Source organism: Chrysochloris asiatica, unplaced genomic scaffold, assembly GCF_000296735.1.
Source record: "Chrysochloris asiatica unplaced genomic scaffold, ChrAsi1.0 scaffold00007, whole genome shotgun sequence".
Lineage (NCBI taxonomy): Eukaryota > Metazoa > Chordata > Mammalia > Afrosoricida > Chrysochloridae > Chrysochloris > Chrysochloris asiatica.
In genome coordinates, this window is record NW_006408525.1 from 34,439,491 (window position 1) to 34,459,655 (window position 20,165).

Below are 20,165 nucleotides of genomic sequence, written 5' to 3' on the forward strand. Positions count from 1 at the left end.
TTTTTTTGATAAAGGAAACAAGGGTAAATTGCTACAATTTGATGAACCTAACCTGTACTCATGGAGGTAGTAACTCTAAATACCAACAGAGAGTGAAGGAGTCTTTACATGAAGTGTCAATGCTACCCCTCTGTACACAGGGTAGATAGGGATGGGCAACTTAGACATTGGCTACCTAAAATGTGGGGGTGATAAAGGCACGAAGTAACTGGCTTACAAGGTTTCAAGGGGGAGCTTAGTTTAATAGTGTATGGGGGCAAAAAGAATCCCCACTGAATAGATTTCATCTTGTCTAGATGAGTCTGGTAAAAAGAGATGGGGATAAATTCTTATGATTCAGTAGTGAATAATTGTTATCATGACTAATTGTGACTGTCACAATTGTAAAGGTAGAAGTTTTGTAACAAAAACGGGAGTGGTTAATCTTACAATTCAGAAACAAAGGACCCTAGGATCATCAAGGTAAGAAGAGGACAAGTGGACTGCGAGACCTTATCCAGAGAAGCAGCGACATCAGAAATGGAGGCAGAGATGGGTACATGGAGAGAGGGAGCAGCTGAGGACTCTTAAGAGCTGGCAGCCAGGAGACAGACTTGCAGAATGTGCCCTTTGGGGTGTAAATTGTTATATATGCTTGAGTGTTTAAAAAAAACTTAAAATGAATAGAGAGAAACTTTACTAATGGTACATGAAGGGGATTATAATCATTGTAATCAAACAAGATATATGATTTGTGGAATGTAAAACTCATGATCTGCCCTGTAAACTTCTACTCAATCTACAATAAAAACCTTAAATAACACACTAAAAAAGAGGTAGCCGTAAAAGGTACAACTTTAGCATTGACCCTTGTTAGATAAAACCTAATTTAGTGAGTTAATTTCTAATAAAATGAGTAGTAGAACCCCTGTCTATATTTCAGTTTTTATCTTCAAACTGATACACCATTACTTTAACTAAAGGTTTAGTTGCAACTGCTTTTTCAGTTATGCTTATCCATGACATGTGGAATCGATTGAGATGAAATGTGGTGAAAATCCATATTGATTCCAAAGTTTGCTGTTTGCTTTTTTAAAGTAGAGATTTGTAGCCATGTAGACATCACCATTGACATTTGTCAAGAGCCTGCCCCGACACTCTTATTTGGGGGTCCTAGAGGGAGGTGTGACGTCGGCAAAGAAATGAAGCTCACAGAATCGATGGGTCTTGTTAGATAGTGAATCTTCTCCATTTATTTCAAATTCTCAAACAGCTTTTATACTTCTCTATACCATCAATTTTATTAATCATTCTTTTCAAAGTAGTGGTTTAAATCATACATTATCATTTCAATATAGAGCATCAAGAATATAAAAATTTTCCTTGTTCCCCTTTACATAGTTAGACAATATATGATTTCTGTAAGCAAACTTCATTGCTCTAAAAATGTCACATTAACCTTAAAATATAATTCTAAATCTTAACTCCTATTTCTACCTTCACCTATTATTTTCTCTAGATTCATTAATCACAACATGTACCTAGACATTATTTGCTATGGTAACTGACAACACAATTGTTTCTCATGATTGATTAAACAAAAAAACAAGCATAAAAAAACACTTAAAGTTTTGTTGTTAAGAAGAAACGGAACAACTTCCTTAACAACTTCTCTACACAAAACAGCTAGTTAAATTTCTGCTTATGATCTATTACTATTCCCTGAGCCCTCAATTGCATTTTTGCTAATTTTCTAAAGGTCTTAATGCCCCTGACCAAAACTACACAGAATGTTGAATGTAATCTTAAACTTGAACTGGCAAAAACTTTAGCTGGTTTTTCCTAGTGGTGAAACTTATTGTTAGTGTGAGAAGCATTCTTTAGGACTACGCATGATTGAATATGGTGTGAATGTGCAAGTTTCAAATCTCTTAATATAGTTCTTACTAAATTTCTACTGAAAACTTTTATTATAAAAATCAAGAAAATTAAAAATAAGCTGATTAAAACAAAGAGACAGAGACAGCAGAGTCCCCACATAAGATCCTTCCTGGGGCCTTGTGTTACAAAGGGGGGACCCATTGTGGCCCTGCTTGTTTAGGGTCCTCCGCCGCTCTGCCCCTTGGTGTCATGGCCTCTGCCAGACATTCACTGTTCATTGAGAGAATGGATCAGTTTCTGCCAAGTTTTCTGTTTGGGTTATTCAAGTTGGGCTTAAAATAGATAATAAAGCAATGAACAATCTAAAGAATAATAGAGGGAAAACACAGTGTTCATTTAGAAATTTAATTGCATATTATTATAGTTGATGTGTATAAATATTGTATCGCAGTTCCTGTCTTCTGAGGGGGCTTCAAAAAGTTTGTGGAAAAATTACATCATCTTTTAATTTCATTTTTCTGCAAGCTCTTTGAAACCCCATTGTGCATTAATCAGATACTTTCTAAGTTGGCAGCTTAGTTTTACTTGAAAAAAATCTTTAAGAATGGGGAAACAAAAGACCGTGTTAGAGAATTACCATTTAATAACCACAGTTATATGCTCTTGATACTTATAAGTCTGTTTGCATTCTCATCTTTCCTGTTTAGGTGGTTGCGTATCATTATTGCCAAGCAGATAATGCTTATACCTGCCTGGTGCCTGAATTCGTCCACAATGTTGCTGCCTTGCTCTGCCGCTCACCTCAGCTGACGGCCTATCGAGAACAGCTTCTTCGGGAGCCTCACCTGCAGAGCATGCTGAGCCTTCGGTCCTGTGTTCAAGACCCCATGGCCTCCTTCCGCAGGGGAGTCCTGGAGCCCTTGGAGAATCTCCACAAAGGTATTGGTGACTTGCAAAGGAAATGGAAGGTAGATATTTAGAAGCTGAAGGTCACCTAGGACACACTAGAAATTATTCTTTTTACCACATTGACAAACTGAATGTCTCATAGCTGAGTACTAAAACAGAACATGTTGCTTAGTGCCTTCAAGTCGGTTCCAACTCATAGCGACCCTGTATAGGGTTTCCGAGAAGTCGCTGGTGAATTTGAACCGCTGACCTTGTGGTTCAAACTGACCTTGAGTTAGAGTGCTTATCTACGGTGCTACACCAGAACAGGATACAGTTAACAGAGTAAAGATTTTATTTGGGGAAAAAAATAGAAACATAAAACAAATTCTTCAGGAACTATTACTTCCTTCTTTATAAAAATTCTCATTCTTATTTTTAAATATAATACATTTTTCTTATGCCAAAGGTAGTAGAACTTCCTGTTCTTTCTCTGGGGTCCAAAAAATTTGACAAAGGTATAATTTGCAACTATTCTGATTATTAATGTATGTTTGCATCTGTTTCTCCTCATTTTGAGTTGAGTCCCATCAGCAAATGAAGGTCCCAAATTTACTCTTCACATTATCACAATCAACTCTACTTTGAGGAGGCAGCTCTTCCCCAGTCATATTTTGAGTGCCTTCCAATCTGAGGGGCTCAGTCCAACACTATATCTGACAATATTCTGGTGCTATTCATAATGTTTCAGTATTCTAGTGTTATCAGACTCCTGGTATGGCGTGGTAGGAACAGCACGGGACTTCAAACCACATGGTTGGAAGTTCAGACCCACTGGCTGCTCCTTGGAAACCCTATCCAGGGCCACTATGAATCAAAACTGACTCAACAGCACTTAACAACAACAACATTCAATATTCTGGTGCTTTTCAAATGGCTTTCAGTAACTAAATATTTACAAGTTGTCTGCCTCTCCTTCTTCCTAGTCTGTCTTAGTCTGAAAGCTCCACCAAAGCCTGTCCACCATGGTTGACCCTACTGGTATTAAAAATACCGGTGGCATAGCTTCCAGAATCACAGCAACATGTAAGCCACAACAGTACAATAAACTGAAAGGCTAGTGGTTGATTTATAAATTAGATGACTCAGTATTGGTAAGATAGTAATTTTTCCCAAAACTGATCAATAGATTCATCATAATCCAATTATAATTTCAACAAAATTTTTGTGGAAATTGACATATTTTATAGAAATTCAAAGTACCAAGAATAGCCAAAACAATCTTGAAAAGGGAGAAAGTGTAAAACCTACAGTACTTGGTTTCAAGGTCATATTAAGTCATAGTAATCATGACAGGTGGTAGATGTGCTAGCAAATATTTAACAACCAACTCAGGCTATGGGGCTGATTTCATTCATGAAAATTTATCAGTAAACTCTCGGGTCAGTTTCAGCCAGCAGCACTCCAGCACTCCACTGACAAGATGGTATTCATGTAATGAATGATAGCATAATGGAACAGAATAGAAAATCTGAAGTTAGACCTACACTTATGCAGTCAGTTGATCTTCCTCAACGGTAACAAGAGAATTCTTTTCATCAAATAGTATTGAAACAATTAGATAAGTATGTTGTTGTTACTAGGTGGTGTTGAATAAATTCTAACTCAGAGTGACCCTATATACAACAGAATGAAACACTGCTTGGTCCTTTGCCATCCTCACAATCATTACTATGTTTGAACTCATTGTTACAGCCAGTGTGTCAATCTGTCTTGTTGAAAGTCTTCCTTTTTTTTGGTTGACCCTGTACTTCACCAAGTTGATGTCCTTCGCCAGGCATTGGTCCTTCTTAATAAATGTCCAAAGTGAGTAAAACAGAGTCTCACCTTCCTCACACCGAAGCAATATTCTGGCTGTACCAAGACATTTTCCCCACATAGTTTGAGGGGGTGGGCACAGTTCAGTTCTAACATAGTTGTACGTATGCATAGAGAAAACTTCATCTTACATACTATGGACATGTTATTATGAGGGACCATTCTCTGGAGAAGGACATCATGATTGATAAAGTAGACGATAAGCAAAAAAGAGGAAGACCCTCTATAAAATGGATTGACACAGTGGCTGCATCAATGGACTCAAACACAGCACCAATGGTGTGAGATGGCGCTGGATCCGGCAGCTTCATTCTGTCGTACAGGGGATCGCTGTGAGTCAGAACCTACTAGATGGCACCTAACAGCAACATACAGTGAAGCTTGTAAAAGCTGGAACTTGACGAAACTGCCTTGTTCTCTCACGAGTTTTCCAACTTTTACAGAGTGCAATCGAATTACTTTTCTGTTGACTGTTCCAGTAGAAAATGTTTTAGTTTTCCTTTTCTGACAGTTTTCCATCATACACAGGTTCTGGCTTTGGCAGGTCTTATTGTATATGTAAAGGCTAGATAGAGTCTCCAGGTGGCACAAATGGTTAAGTCCTCAGCCCTAGCTTAAAGGTTGGTGATGTGAGCCTAACCAGAGGCTCCTCAGGAGGTAGGCCTAGCAATCTGCTTCTGAAAGTTTACAGCCTTGAAAATCCACAAGAGGGTCACTGCGAGCCAGAATCAACTCAGTAGCAACCTACAACACACATTAAATAGATGATGTTCTTGATTTTTTTAATAGTGAAATATTCCTTATTTTTGAAATAATGGTGACAGTGAATAATAGTTCTATTTTAAATGTTCTTAATACGACAAAAGGAGTCCTGGTGTGGCACTGTAGGATAAACACTGGATCACAAAATCAATTTGAACCACAAGATCAGAGATTCAAACACACCAACCACTCCTCAGAAACCCTATACAGAGTTGCTCTGAGTTGGAATCAACTCAGCAGCACTTAACAACTTAAAACAGCACCAACATATGGCAACAGAAGCAGCAGCAATCCTTTTTCTTTCTTAATCCTTTGGATTACTAAAGCAGTATATTTCTTTATGCTTCATCACCTAGGATGCTGTTTTATTAATAATCATTGTTAATGAAGCTGAAATCAGTCTGTCATCACTCTTACTGAAATCACCAGGTGTCAAGTTATGCCATTGACCCTGAAACAGCATTGGTTTGAATACCACAGGTCCATTTGTATGGGTTTGTTGTGTTTTGTTTTTTGCAAATGGCATGTGGCACTAGTCATCTCCCATAAGCATTTCATATCTCCAGTAAATCATGTATTGCAGTAAAAAGTGATCTCTCAAAGTTCATGCATGTTTTTCACAGTATTTAGTGCAATACAATACACTTTGAATAGCACCATGGGACCCGTACAAAATGCCACAATTGGTACTGGAAGTGCTCCCAAAAGCAGAGAACTTATGACATTATAAGAGAATGGTTTAATTGCTGTAGATGTACCTTAGATTGAGGTCTACAACTGTAATTGCCCACCACTTCAGGATGAATGAATCCAGTATAAGGACCATTGTAAAAATAGAAAAGGAAATTCTTAAAACAATCACTACAGCTACCCTAGCAAGTATGAAAACCTTGCACTCTTTGCAAAATTCCTTTTTATCTTGATTGAAAATGCAGCTTTTCTGTGGGTACAGTATATAATATATTGTTGTTGTGTGCTGTCCAGTCAGTTCCAACTCATAGCAACCCTGTAGAGGGTTTCCGAGATCAGCTAGGAGGTTGAAATTGTCAGCCTTTCAGTTAGCAGACCATTGCTTATCCTACACATACATTAGACATACAGAATGTGTGTTCATCAACTGCTTGTTATTGGTAAGGCCTCCAGTAAGCTATTAGTAGTTAAGTTTTGAGGAAGTCAAAGTTGTATGTGGATTTTCAACTGTGATGGGTAAAGTGCCCCTGACCTCCTTTCATTGCTCAAGCTGCTACTGTAGTTAAAATTCTTCAGAATTTGGGAACTGACTTATAGTACTCAGTTTATTTAGTACCATTGTACAATGCTTGTATTTCAAGGGAAATATAAATCATGCAAAAAAGATCTGTGCATTTTAAAACGTGAGACTGAAACAGGTAGTTTCAATTAATCTTGATTCTTAAAATCTACAAGAACCAATCTCGGACAGCATTCCCCAGCTTCATCTTCTCTTCCGTCTCAGAAACAACCTGTTTCTCAACTTTCAACAATGACTTCTTGTGCTCTTCCCTGTTTTCCTCCTATCATAACATGTAAGATCCAGTAACTCTTACTTGTTATTCACAATATAATTCCACTAAAATGTTAATTCACCCTGGAAGGTATTTATCTCTAATAAAAGAATCATTAAACATTTACTAAGTAAGAGTTGTTGTTGTTGATAAGTGCCGTCAAGTCGGTTCCGACCCATAGCAACCCTGTATAGGGTTTCCAAGGAGTAGCTGGTGAGTTTGAAGCGCCAACCTTGCAGTTCAAACGGCTTTACAGTCTGGTGCATTAACCAACAGCATCACACCAGGACTCCTAAGTAAGAGTGGGAGCCTGAAATCTCACCCAAAACTTTCTCTTCAGTCATGCCCTAAAGGTAAATAAATTTTGTCAATTTAGGATAGCGTAGATTCGAAGGAACTGAAGACAAAGGTAGCAGATATTTGTCTCTCTTACGTAATGCCTCCTCCACTGAGAAGACCAAGCAAGGGTCTGGTCTAATTAAAGTTGTTGTAAGGAGCTCTGGTAGCGTAGTGGTTACGAATTGGGCTGCGAACCTTAAGGTCAGCGGTGCGAAACTACCAGCCGCTCCGCGGGAGAAAGATGAGGCTTTCTGCTCCCGTAAAGATTTACACCCTCGGAAACCTTGTACAGGGTCGCTATGGGTCAGAACCGACTCGATGGCACATAACAACAACAACAACAAGGTATAATCAAAGAAGCTACCCCTTCTATAATGATCTTGAGAGCTAGCCTGCCTAGTTCACATCTGTCTGCTAAATGGATTCCTTTTTTTCTGTTGTTCTATCTTTTCGTTTCTGACATGTAGTCCTATTACTGATTTGGACTTCAAATTAGAGCTCTTTTGGAAATTCCCAGAGAGCACATGTGATGCTGTTCTCTTTTATGCTATCATATTTAAAAAGAGGGAGCATACTTGCTACTCATCTTTTTCATGTTTGAGAGAAAATTAATTTTCACATACAAATTCTATCACTCCACTGAGCAGGCTATCTCACAACCAAAAATTGACATGAAGACCCTTGAAAATGATGATACAGGGGAGCCTCAAAAAGTTCATGGAAAAAATCTATTATCTCTTAATTCCCTTTTCCATGAACTTTTTGAAGCCTCATGTATACTTCATGTTTTATATATGTAACGCAAGCTTTCTTATCTGGTGAACACAAAATGAATATATTAAATTAATTGTTCTATGTCTATAAGATAAATTATGTGCCCCAAGCATTTGTAAAAATGTGTAATGGAGGCCCTTTCTAAACTTTTTTTCCCCAAACAGATGTATGCTCAAAGACCCAATAAGAACTCACCTTACCCACTTAGTAATTAATAAGTAATTTGTTTCTTTCTATCTCAGAGAGAAAAATCCCAGATGAAGATTTCATTATCTTAATTGATGGATTAAATGAAGCAGAATTTCACAAACCGGATTATGGGGATACAATTGTATCATTTCTGAGTAAAATGATTGGAAAATTTCCTTCTTGGCTCAAACTAATTGTAACAGTTAGAACCAGTTTACAGGTATGTGTTTTCTTTTTGTACCATGAATGATGTCCTTTGAAAAGGGCTTAACCTTCAAAAAGGGCTAAAAAAAGTTTTAGGTTCTACTTCCCTTAATGATAACACCTCTTTATAAGCCTCTATAATGTCCTTGAGAATTGGTGAGAATAATTGCTAAGTAACTTAACTTTGAGAATGAGATATTTGCCTTAGATAGTGTATTCTCTGTATATGGCTCTCTTAGCTCAGAGATTCCCAATCCCTTTGTTCTGGATAAAGTATCCCTCAAAAATAACATAAGGAGAGAGTCCCATTTTCTAGACTTTGCCCTGGGCTTTGCAAAGAAAATCCCTAACATTCCAACTTACTGTTTGACTTTTGTTTCATGTTTTGTTTTGTTTTTATCATTTAACACGATGCAAAATTCGTTTCAGTCTATAGAGTCAGATTTCCTGGTTTCTCCCCTTCTACGTGAACAACTTTTCTATAACTTGAAAGTGGGCTTCCTCCTATTTATGCCTTCATCTAAGAGTTATTATCAATATTAGGACTTTATATTAAATTTTGAGGAGCCCTGGTGGCTTAGTGGTTAATTTGCGTGGCTGCTAACTGAAAGTCAGTGATTTGAACCTGCCAACCACTCCACAGGAGAAAGATACAGCAGTCTGCTGCTGTAAAGATCTGCAGCCTTAGAAAGCTTATGAGGCAGTTCTGCTCTATCCTGTAGGGTCACTTGGAGTCAAAATCGACTCCAGGACAATGAGATGGGTTGTATGTTAAGTTTTCTAGAGCTAAGAGACAAGTTTCCTTTTAAATCATCTTCCCTGTTCACTTACGACTTAGCGTAGAAGATTAGCCAGGAATATAGAGAACTGACCCTGTAGGATATGTGTGCTACAGATAAGTTGACTCCACCTTCCCCAACATTCTCATTGTAGCTGAGTATCTGCCACTTCCATATTCAGACATGGTTTGGAACGGTGATTCTCTCCCTTCTGGTAAAAACACTGCCTCTTTTGATGAACATTAAAATCTCACACCTTATATAACTGTTCCACTATTTTGGTATAGTCACTAGTTGTTGTTGTTGTTAAGTGCCATCGAGTGGGTTCCAACCCATAGCCACCCTGTACAGGGTTTCCGAGGCTGTAGATTTTTACGGGAACAGAAAGCCTTATCTTTCTCCCACGGAGTGGCTGGTAGTTTCGAACGGCTGATTTTGCGATTCGCAGCCCAATTCATAACCACTACACTACCAGAGCTCCTTATAGTCACTAGAAGCCATTATTAATGCACAGAAATTAGTCTTAACTACTTTTCCCTTCTCCTGGACATTTAATATTATTCCAACATATTAACCAATTAGCTTTACTGCCTTTCATGATCTAAGAATGTACGTCTAATCCTGGCTGCCCCTGTGCAGATGTTTGTCATTAACATCAAAGTAATTTGAGCTAAGTAATATAGATAAGTCCACATACATGCATCTTTACAATGAAGAATTTTATAATTTACCATTGTTGGTCAGTAACTTGACTGGTAAAAATGAACAATGATTGAAGAAACCTCTAGGAATAAATTCAAATGGATGCTTATCTGTTATACGAATACTAATTTTTACATAATGCCATATGCACTCTCAGAAGAATTTTTAAATATGACTGGGTAGAACAGATGACTTTAAATTTTCAGCTGTGTCAAAGAACAGAAAAAGTACATACATCTTCATATACAAATTCCAAGTGTTTTCATGTATCAAGTCCTGCAATTTTCCAGATACTTCAGTCACTTCAACCAAGAATTAATTTTTTTTTCATTCTGGTCTTACAGTGAAATCATTCATACATTTTAAAAAATGAGCCCTCATATTTGATTGTTCATTAACTCCACAAATATTTAAGTAATTAAGGTGTGTCAGGTACTGCTTTGGGGACTGGGGCTACACAATGAACAAGATAGACAATGACCCTGCCCTCATAGAGCTTATATTCTAGTGAGAAACTCAAACAATAAGTAAACAAATAAACATAGACTAAAATTTCAGGTAGTGTTAAATGCTATGAAGAACTATAAAACAGAATACAGGAATAAGTAAGGGTGGTAATTAATTTTTTTAGATAGGATGGATAGAAAAGGGCTCTCCAAAGAGCCTATAAAGTGGTAAAATCTTATTTACCATCTTAATAGATCACTTTGTTGGATGTTGGCTATGTAAATAATAAAGTATAGGCAATCAAGAATAAAGTAAAGAGACAGGTAAGAGGCTGTTACAGAAGTACGGGTAAGAGATTATGGTGGCTTAGTCTGGAGTGGTATTGATGGAGCCTGTATAATATAGTTATATTTGCACTATATTTTGAAGGAAATTAAACTGAATGTGGGGACGAGCAAGTGAAAAGATTCGAGAATGAATCCTGAGATTTTGGTGAGCAACTGAATAAATACTAGTTTGAAGAAAAGAGAAAAATCACAGATACCTCCTAGGATTTGGTGGTAGGATCAATGGTAATGGCATTTGCTGACATAGGAAAGGTTTGTGATGGGGCAGGATTCAGTTGTTCTGATTGCTCATGTTACGTTTATCTGTAAAACAATCAAGTCTAACTGTTAAGTAGACAAAGTCTAAGATAGAAACTCAGGAGAGATGACTAAACTAGGAACATAATCATCATAATCGTACAGATGATATTTTGAACTGACTAAATAAAATGTTTTAGGGAATGAGGGTGACTAGGGAAGAGAGAGAAGTGGAGTCTGAGTCTGGGCATATTGGGAAATGAAGAGTTAGCAGAAAAGACTGATGGAAGCAGCTAGTGTGTGAAGACGAAAGAGAGGGCACCATGCTACCTGGATAAAGCACTGCAGGAAATGATTCTAAAAGAAAAGTGTGACCAAATGTGCCGAGAGGTTAAGGGAGATGAGACCTGAAGCTTGATTATGGGATCTTACAAGGTGATAATTATTGATAGCCTTACGAAGAACCCTTTCAGTGAAGTAGGCTTGAAATTCTGATAGGAACGAATTAAGACGAGAATGAGAAAGGCAGAATTAGAAATAGCAAGTAGAATAAGCTTTTCTGTGAATTTTTCTGAAAATGGAAACAAAAAATAAAATAGTGAGTAGAGAAAGGAATAAGAGGCCATATGTTTCTGTGATCTGTGTTTAAAGGAGAAGTTGATACTGGAGAGAGAGAGTTGCAACTTAACAGGAGCAAAGTCCATAAATAGCTAAGAAAGGATGAAATCAGTACAAATGAGTCATTGCAAAGTCCTGTCACCATCCCCCAATAAAATTTCCACATAGACCACTAAAGTACCATGCTTCTCCAGAATCAAATCGTTCCTTTGGGCTAAGGCACCTCCAGAACACCAGTTTAAATGCAGTCATTTTATTAGGAGAAAGCTGCGTATTTATGTGGCATTCCTTGAGTCTGTATACATTTCTCTTAATGTACTTCGACATTATATCATGACCTATACTGGGAAGATTACAACAGATAGGTTATATGCATGCATTTTTTTATTTATTTAGGAGTATTGTTTAGAATGTTGTCCAGTAAATCACTCCTAAATTTCTGTTTATGAAACCCATAAAAGTTACTTTAATAATTACTTTCAGTCTCAATGTTAGAAAATTCCTCTTGCATAACTTATTTGTTTAAATCTTTGAATACCAATACTTGATCATGCTTCCCTCTTTGACCATTCTGAAGTTAAGGATAAATTGGTAGATCTCATAGTTTATCACAAGAGTTAGGGGAAACTTAAGGTCTTTCTGTCTCTCTCTCCATCTATTTTAGGAAATTACCAAGCTGCTGCCTTTCCATAGGATTTTTTTGGATCGACTAGAAGAGAATGAAGCCATAGACCAGGACCTGCAGGCTTATATCCTGCACCGGATACACAGCAGCTCAGAGATCCAGAATAACATTTCACTTAATGGCAAAATGGACAACACTACATTTGGCAAACTCAGTTCTCATCTCAAGACTCTCAGTCAAGGGTCCTATCTATACCTGAAACTCACATTTGACCTCATAGAGAAAGGCTATCTAGTGTTAAAGAGCTCTAGTTATAAAGTAGTTCCTGTTTCACTCTCTGAGGTTTACTTACTCCAGTGCAATATGAAGTTCCCAACCCAGTCTTCCTTTGATCGGGTAATGCCTCTTCTGAATGTGGCAGTGGCATCTCTGCACCCACTGACTGATGAACATATCTTCCAGGCCATCAATGCTGGTAACATTGAAGGCACACTAGAGTGGGAGGATTTTCAGCAGAGAATGGAAAACCTCTCCATGTTTCTTATCAAGCGCAGAGACATGACTCGTATGTTTGTACATCCTTCTTTTCGAGAATGGCTTATCTGGAGAGAAGAAGGAGAGAAAACCAAATTTCTCTGTGACCCCAGGTAAGCCATAAATCTTTACTAAGCAATTCTGAGCCTGTTTTGTTTAATGGGATGGATATTGAAAACATTGAGAAGTTTCTTCATTGAACACTTCACATACAGGAAAACATCATCTTTGTTTCTTCTCAAGGGTATAATGAACTGAACTAATGTATTTCCTTAAAATGCTATTTCCTTAAGACTCTTAATTTGCATAGATACTTTAGAATGCTGCTCTATGTTCTTCTATTTTCCAAAATAATTTTCTCTGACCCCATTAGGACCATAGACATCAGTTACCTTCGCCATTTAACAACCTCCTCCGTGTTCTTCAGCTATAAAGAAAGAATTGAGATATTGTTTACCTCTTTGACTCTTTTAAAAATTGGGATTGCCAATTTAAAAGCTATGCAACCCTTCGGTCACCAACAAACAATCCCATTAAAACTCAGTCAGTACTACAGCCTACGCTGGTAAATAAAGTATCTTATGCCTGGTATGGCATTGTAGGATAACCACAAGGTTGGCGGTTGGAACGTACCAGCTGCTCCCTAGAAACCCAATACCAGGTCACTGTGAGTCAGAACTGACTCAACATTACTTAGTAATAGCAACAGATACCTCATAGCTAAAAAATACTTGAAGAGATCACTAGTCTTTTGACAAATCAGGTGTCGTTATCCCCATTGTACTGTAAAGGCATTAAGATGCAGAATCTCTTACCTAAAATCATAAAGTGAATAGATGAAGGAAGGTAGACTAAAATAGGGATGGAAAATATTAGGGGGCTTCAAAAAGTTTGTGGGAAAAGTGTGTTATCCATTTTCCATGAATTTTTTGGAGCCCTCTCTTACATGGCATATGCATCCACTCCGTCATCCTGCATTCATGGAAGACGTCACTGATTTACTCTAGCAGTCTTTCCCAATGACCTTAACCCTGACTTGAGATTCTTTTCCAATTCAGCAAACCAAACTAGATGTGAAACTATGTCTCATTCTTTTGGATGGAACTTTGTTCTCAGTATTTTAGTGGGATGTTCTTTTTGCTTCTTCACACTGCCTTTTAAAAAGAATTATTTCTTTAGTAAATTTGGTGCTGTCAAGAGTAAACATATTCATGGATTTCTGGTATTAATGAAGACATCAGCAACATAGCTCCTAAGTGCAGACCTTATTCTTGCTCAAAAAGAGGATAGGCCAAGTTTAACTGTGCCTCATTCTGTGACTCATCAGAGAAACTAAACATCTCTGACTATGCTGTGGTTTCATTACCCTTCTGGCTGTGTTCTCCACTGTGCCTTATTACAGACAACAAATGCTCATGGGCATACTACTCAGCCTACTTCATGCTGACTCATTAGAAAATGCATTCCAGATTTTCACAAAGATATTAAGTCAGACAGTAGATTTTGTGGTATTGAGAGCGTAACTTTTTAAAATAAACATTCTATAATAGAATATGAATTTTTGAGGCAAGTTACCTATATATTGGTCGTGCCTCTTAGAAGAATTAAGTGTGACCTTTGGAAAGTTATATATTTCTGAGACTTAGTTTTCTTATCTACCTAAAGGGGATAATAATGACTTTTCCAAGAATTCTTTAAAGTTAAGTGAGGCTGTGTCATATAATGCCAAAGATAGTATGGAGAGTATTGAGGGAATGTCCTTTTTCCTCCTCTCACTTTGCAGAAATAGATCCTTCAGGTAGACCTTAACTGAATCCTGTGACTAATTGGACAGGCAGCAACATCCTTTACTTTTAGCCTTTTGAGGCACAAGATGAAAAAAAACCACAAAACTACAACTCTTATATGAATTGTATGGTGTCCTCAAGTGGATTTTACTATAAACCCCAGTATTACTGCTGCTGTTGCAGTTTGGGCTTTGCCAGTAGCATGAAGTTCACATCAGTGAATTTCCATCTCACTGATACAGGGAGCCATAAGCTCTGAGTTGGCAACCACATATTAAGAAATAGAGACCAGTCGAGAACTGCCTGCTAAACACTTTGAGATCAATTCCCAAAGAGACTTTGCTAGCTGACCTGTTCTTCCATCCTGGGACATCTTAGAGGATTCAAGATGGCCATGTTGTTGTTGTTAGGTGCCATCGAGTCGGCACCGACTCATAGTGACCTTATGCACAGCAGACCGAAACAATGTCCGATCCTGGGCCAACCTCACTACTGTTGCCACGCTTGTCCATCGATGCTGCCACTTGGCCAATCCATCTCATTGGGGGTCTTCCTCGTTTTCTCTGACCCTCTGTCTTACCAAAGATAATATCCTTCTCCAGCGATGGAAAATATGGCCGTATTACCACTAAATTAGCAGTGTCCAACAGATAAAATCCTTAGGTACTGCCAAAGAAGAAAATACCAGTATGTTATTTATAAAGCTATATCTTGGTCCTACATGTTTGCCTTCTCAACACTGTTTGTTAACTAGAAGCATTGCTGCAACAGATTAATACACTGGGACAAGAGCAAACACTTCAAATACCGAACCTGTTCATTGTGATTGAATGACATTCATGGCTACTGAGGGATCATCATATCACACTTAATGAGAGAGAGTAAAATTGTAAACAGGACCAGGGGTTATCAAAAAAGGTTCTTTATATTTTACTTCAGTTTTAATTAAGCCTCGTACTGTCTGGCACCAACCTGGTTACTAAAGTACTGGCCTCAGAGCTTGCAGCTTCCTGTGTCAGTGATAAGGAAATTCACTAAGAATTTCATGCTGTTGGTAAACGCAAACTGGTCTTTCAAAGATCTATTTCAGGCAAGTCAGAGTAGTAGGACTCCCTCCAGTCAGGGTTTATCTTTGAGGCATTCAGTCTCTACTTCCTGCATTGTTTACCCCTCTGTTCTCTACTTCCTCTCCAACTTTTTTTAGAGCATCTACTGTATTTCAATTAACCATGATGACCAATTTCTTGTTGTTAAGTTCCTTCGAGTCTGTTCTGACTCGTAGTGACACTGTATAGGGTTTCCAAGGAGTGACTGGTGGGTTTGAACTGGCAGCCTTGAGATTAGCAGTCCAGTGCTTATTGTACAATGCCATGCAACTTTGTGTTGTTATTGTTAGGTGCTGTTGAGTAGGTTCCAATTCATAGTGACTGTGCAAAACAGAACTAAACACTGCCCCGTCCTGGGCCATCTTCACAATTGTTATGTTTGATCCCAGTTGCTGCGGCTACTGTGCCAGTCCATCTTGGTGGGGACTTCCTCTTTTTCACAGACCCTCCACTTTTCCTAGCATGATGCATTTCTCCAAGGTCTGGTCCCTCTTGATAACATGTACAAAGTATGAGAGATGAAGTCTCGTCATCCTCACTTCTAAGTAGCGTTCTGGCTGTACTTCTTCCAAGACAGATTTGTTTGTCCTTCTTCCAGTTCGTGGCACTTTCAATATTCTTTACCAACACCATAATTCAAAAGTGTCAATTCTTCTGCAGTCTTCCTTATTCATTGTCTAATTTTCACATGCATATATGAGGCAATTGAAAATACAATGGCTTGGGACAGGCCCATCTTAGTCCTCAAAGTGACATCTTCACTCTTGAACACTTTAAAGGCCTTTTTGCAGTAGACTTGCCTCATCAATAGTAATTGCATTAGTAACTAACTTGGTGATCTAATGGTGGTGGTGGTTGTATACTGTCAAGTCGATTCAGACTCAACAACCGTCAGTAAACTTTCCAGCGCTATAAATCTTTACAGGAGCAGAAAGCCTCATCTTTCTCCCATGGAGTGGCTGGTAGATTCAAACTGCTGACCTTTCAGTCAGCAACCCAACTCATAACCCACTATTGCTGACTGGACTCCTAGTGACCATGTTAGTTTCTCTAAAATTACACCAGGTAGGCCAGTGTTTGAAATCTTGGTGTGGCACTGTAGGATAAGCACTGGATGACAAGGTCAGTTTGAATTGCAAGGTCAGCATTTTAAATTCATCAGCTCATCCTCTACACAGGGTCTCTGTGAGTCAAAACTGACTCGATGGCACTTAACAACAACAGGCCAGTGTCTGGTATGTAAGGAGAGCTCTGTAAGAAAGCAATCGAGCATCCATCTCTCTTCCAGTCCATTTTCAACACTCACTTGTTCTTGTTGTTGTTAGGTGCCATCGAATCGGTACCACTCATAGCAACCCTGTGTATAACAGAACAAAACACTGCTCAGTCCTGGGCTAACCTCACAGTGGTTGCCATGCTTGAGTCCATCGATGCTACCATTTGACCAGTCCATCTCGTTGAGGGTCTCCCTCTTTTTCTCTGACCCTCCACCTTACCAAACATGATAACCTTCTGCAGCAACTGGTCCCTCCTGACAATATATCCGAAGTAGGAGAGACAAAGTTTAGCCATCCTGGCCTCCAGGGAGCATTCTATTGCACTTTATCCAACACAGGTCTGTTTGTTCTTTTGGCAGACCATGGTACTTTGAATATTCTCATCCAACATCTTAGCTCAAAAGCATCAATTCTTTTGCAGTCTTCCTTATTCACTGTCCCGCTTTTGCATGCATATGAGATTATTGAGAAAATACCATGACTTGGGTCAGACACACCTTAGTCTTCAAGCTGACATCTTTGCTCTTCAATGCTTTAAAAAGATCTTGTGCAGCCGATTTTCCTAATGCAATACGTTGTTTGAGTTCTTGACTGCTGCTTCCAGGAGTATTGATGATTGATCCAAGAGGAATGAAGTCCTTCACAATTTCAATCATTTCTCCATTGATAAGAATGTTGTTTATTGGTCCAGTGGTGAGGATTTTTGTTTTCTTTATACTGAGATTCAATCCATACCAAAGGTTGTGGTCTTTTTTTTTTTTTTTTTTAATGTTTTATTGTGAATTATGTGATAAGTTTACATGGGAGAACATTAGCTTTACATTCATCCTATTGTATATCGTTTCATTGCCATGGTTATAATCCTCTCCATGCATCATCAACCAACCTACAAGCCTGCCCCCCCGGTCATCAGCACACAGCCCCTCTCCCTCTCTGAATCTAAAGTCACCAGCTGCTTCATCTCTCTATGTCATCATCTCTGCCTCCATCTCAGGTATCACTGCTTCTCTGGGTAGGGTCCCACTCTCCGCTCTTCTCCCTTGATGGTCCCAATGACCTCCGCTCCTAGACTGAAAGTCAATCACTCCCCTCCTTTTGCCACAAAATGTCTGCCTTTACATTTCCAACCCTCACAGTCAGTCCTGATAACAATTATTCACCATTGTAGCCCAAGAGACCTGTCCGCATCTCCTTTCATCAGCCCCACCCAGACAGATGGATACTACTCAGCGGAGATTCTAAGTTCCTCCACGCCCTCAAGGCTGTAGTCTTTGATCTTCATCAGTAAATATTTTAAGTCCTCTTCACTTTACTGCAAGCAAGGGTGTATCATCTGCATATCACAGGTTGTTAATGAGTTTTCCTTCAATCCTGATGCCACATTTTTCTTCATATAACCCAGTTTTTTGGATTATTTGCTCAGCATATAGGTTGAATAAATATGGGGAAATAATACATCCCTGTCACACACCTTTCTTAATTTTGAACCATTCAGTATTCCCATGTTCTGTTTGAACAACTGCCTCTAGGTCCATGTACAGATTCCTCATGAGCACAATTAAGTGTTCCAGAATACTCACACTTCGCAGAGTTGTCCATAGCTTGTCATGATGCACACAATTGAAAGCCTTTGCATAGTCAATAAAGCACAGGTAAACATCTTTCGGATATTCTCTGCTTTCAGCCAAGATCCATAGGACATCAGCATTGATATCCTTCGTTCCACGTCCTCTTCTGAATCCGGCTTGAACCCCTGGTAGTTCTCTGTCAACGTATGCTTGTAGCCATTTCTGTATTATCTTTAGTAAAACTTTACTCGCATAGGATATCAAAGATATTGTCCGATGATTTCTACATTCTATTGGGTCACCTCTCTGTGGAATGGGCACAGCTATTGGTCTCTTCCAATCAGTCAGCCAGATAGTTGTCTTTCAAATTTCTTGGCATAGATGAATGAATGCCTCCTATGCCTCCTCACTTTCTTGAAAGATTTCAATTTTTATTCCATCAATTCCTGGTGCCGTTTTTTGCCAATTCCTTCAATTCACCTTGGACTTCTTTCTTCAATATCATTGGCTCTTGATCATATGCTACCTCTTGAAACGGTTGAACATCAACCATTTCCTTTGGTACAGTGACTCTGTGTATTCCTTCCATCTTCTTTTGATGCTTTTTGCATCATTCAGTAATTTGCCCAGAGAATCCTTCAATGTTAAAAGTGGAGGCTTGAATTTTTTCTTCAGTTCTACCAGCTTGAGAAATGCTAAGCATGTTCTTCCCTTTTGGTTTTCTGACTCCAGATCTTTGTACATTTCATTGTAATATCTGACTTTGTCTTCTCCAGCTGACCTTTGAAATTTTCTATTCAGCTCTTATACCTCCTCATTTGTTCCATTTGCTTTAGCGTCTCTACGCTGGAGAGCAAATTTCAGTGTCTCTTCTGACATCCATTTTGACCTTTTCCTTCTTTATTGTCTTCTTAATGACTTTTTGCTTTCTTCTTGTATGATGTTCTTGATGTCATCCCACAACTCTTCTGATCTTCAGTCTTTAGTGTTTAATGTATCAAATCTGTTCTTCAGATGATCTCTAAATTCAGGTGGCATATATTCAAGGTTATATTTTGGCACTCATGAACTTGTTTTCATTTTCTTCAGCTTCCATCTGAATTTGCATATGAGCAGTTAATGTTCTGTTCCACAATCTGCCTCTTGCCTTGTTTTGACTGATGATATGGAGCTTTTCTATCGTCTCTTTTGTGTATTGTGTGTATTCCATCTGGTGAGGTCCATGTGTATAGTCTCTTATGCTATCTAAAGAGAAGGTATTTGAAATGAACAAATCATTGGTTTTGCAGAATTCTATCATGCGATCTCCAGCATCATTTCTATCACCAAGGCCATATTTTCCAACTATTGATCCTTCCTCTTTGTTCCCAACCTTTGCATTCCAATCACCAGTAATGATCAATACATATTGATTGCATGCTTGATGAATTTCAGATTGAAGAAGTTAGTAGAATTCTTATGTTTCATCCTCACTGGCTTTAGTGGTTGGTGTGTAAATTTGAATAATAGTAGTATTAACTCATCTTCCCTGTAGGCACATGGATATTATCCTATCACAGACAGCGTTGTACCTCATGACTGATTTTGATATGTTCTTTTTGACGACGAATGCAACAACATTCCTCGTCAGTTTGTCATTCCTGGCATAGTAAACCACATTGTTGTCAGATTCAGAGTAGCCAATACCAGTCCATTTCAGATCATTAATGCCTAAGATATCA

At 38.4% G+C, this 20,165-nt stretch overlaps 1 protein-coding gene across 1 annotated transcript in view; it reads left to right on the forward strand.

The window, feature by feature from the left end:
• Positions 1-20,165, forward strand: part of TANC2 (tetratricopeptide repeat, ankyrin repeat and coiled-coil containing 2) — a 401,543-nt gene that overhangs the window by 292,039 nt on the left and 89,339 nt on the right. The window contains exons 10-12 of the mRNA XM_006833558.1: positions 2,568-2,799; positions 8,267-8,433; positions 12,212-12,819. Coding sequence (XP_006833621.1) covers positions 2,568-2,799; positions 8,267-8,433; positions 12,212-12,819 — 1,007 coding nt within the window. The remainder of the gene's footprint in view (positions 1-2,567; positions 2,800-8,266; positions 8,434-12,211; positions 12,820-20,165) is intronic.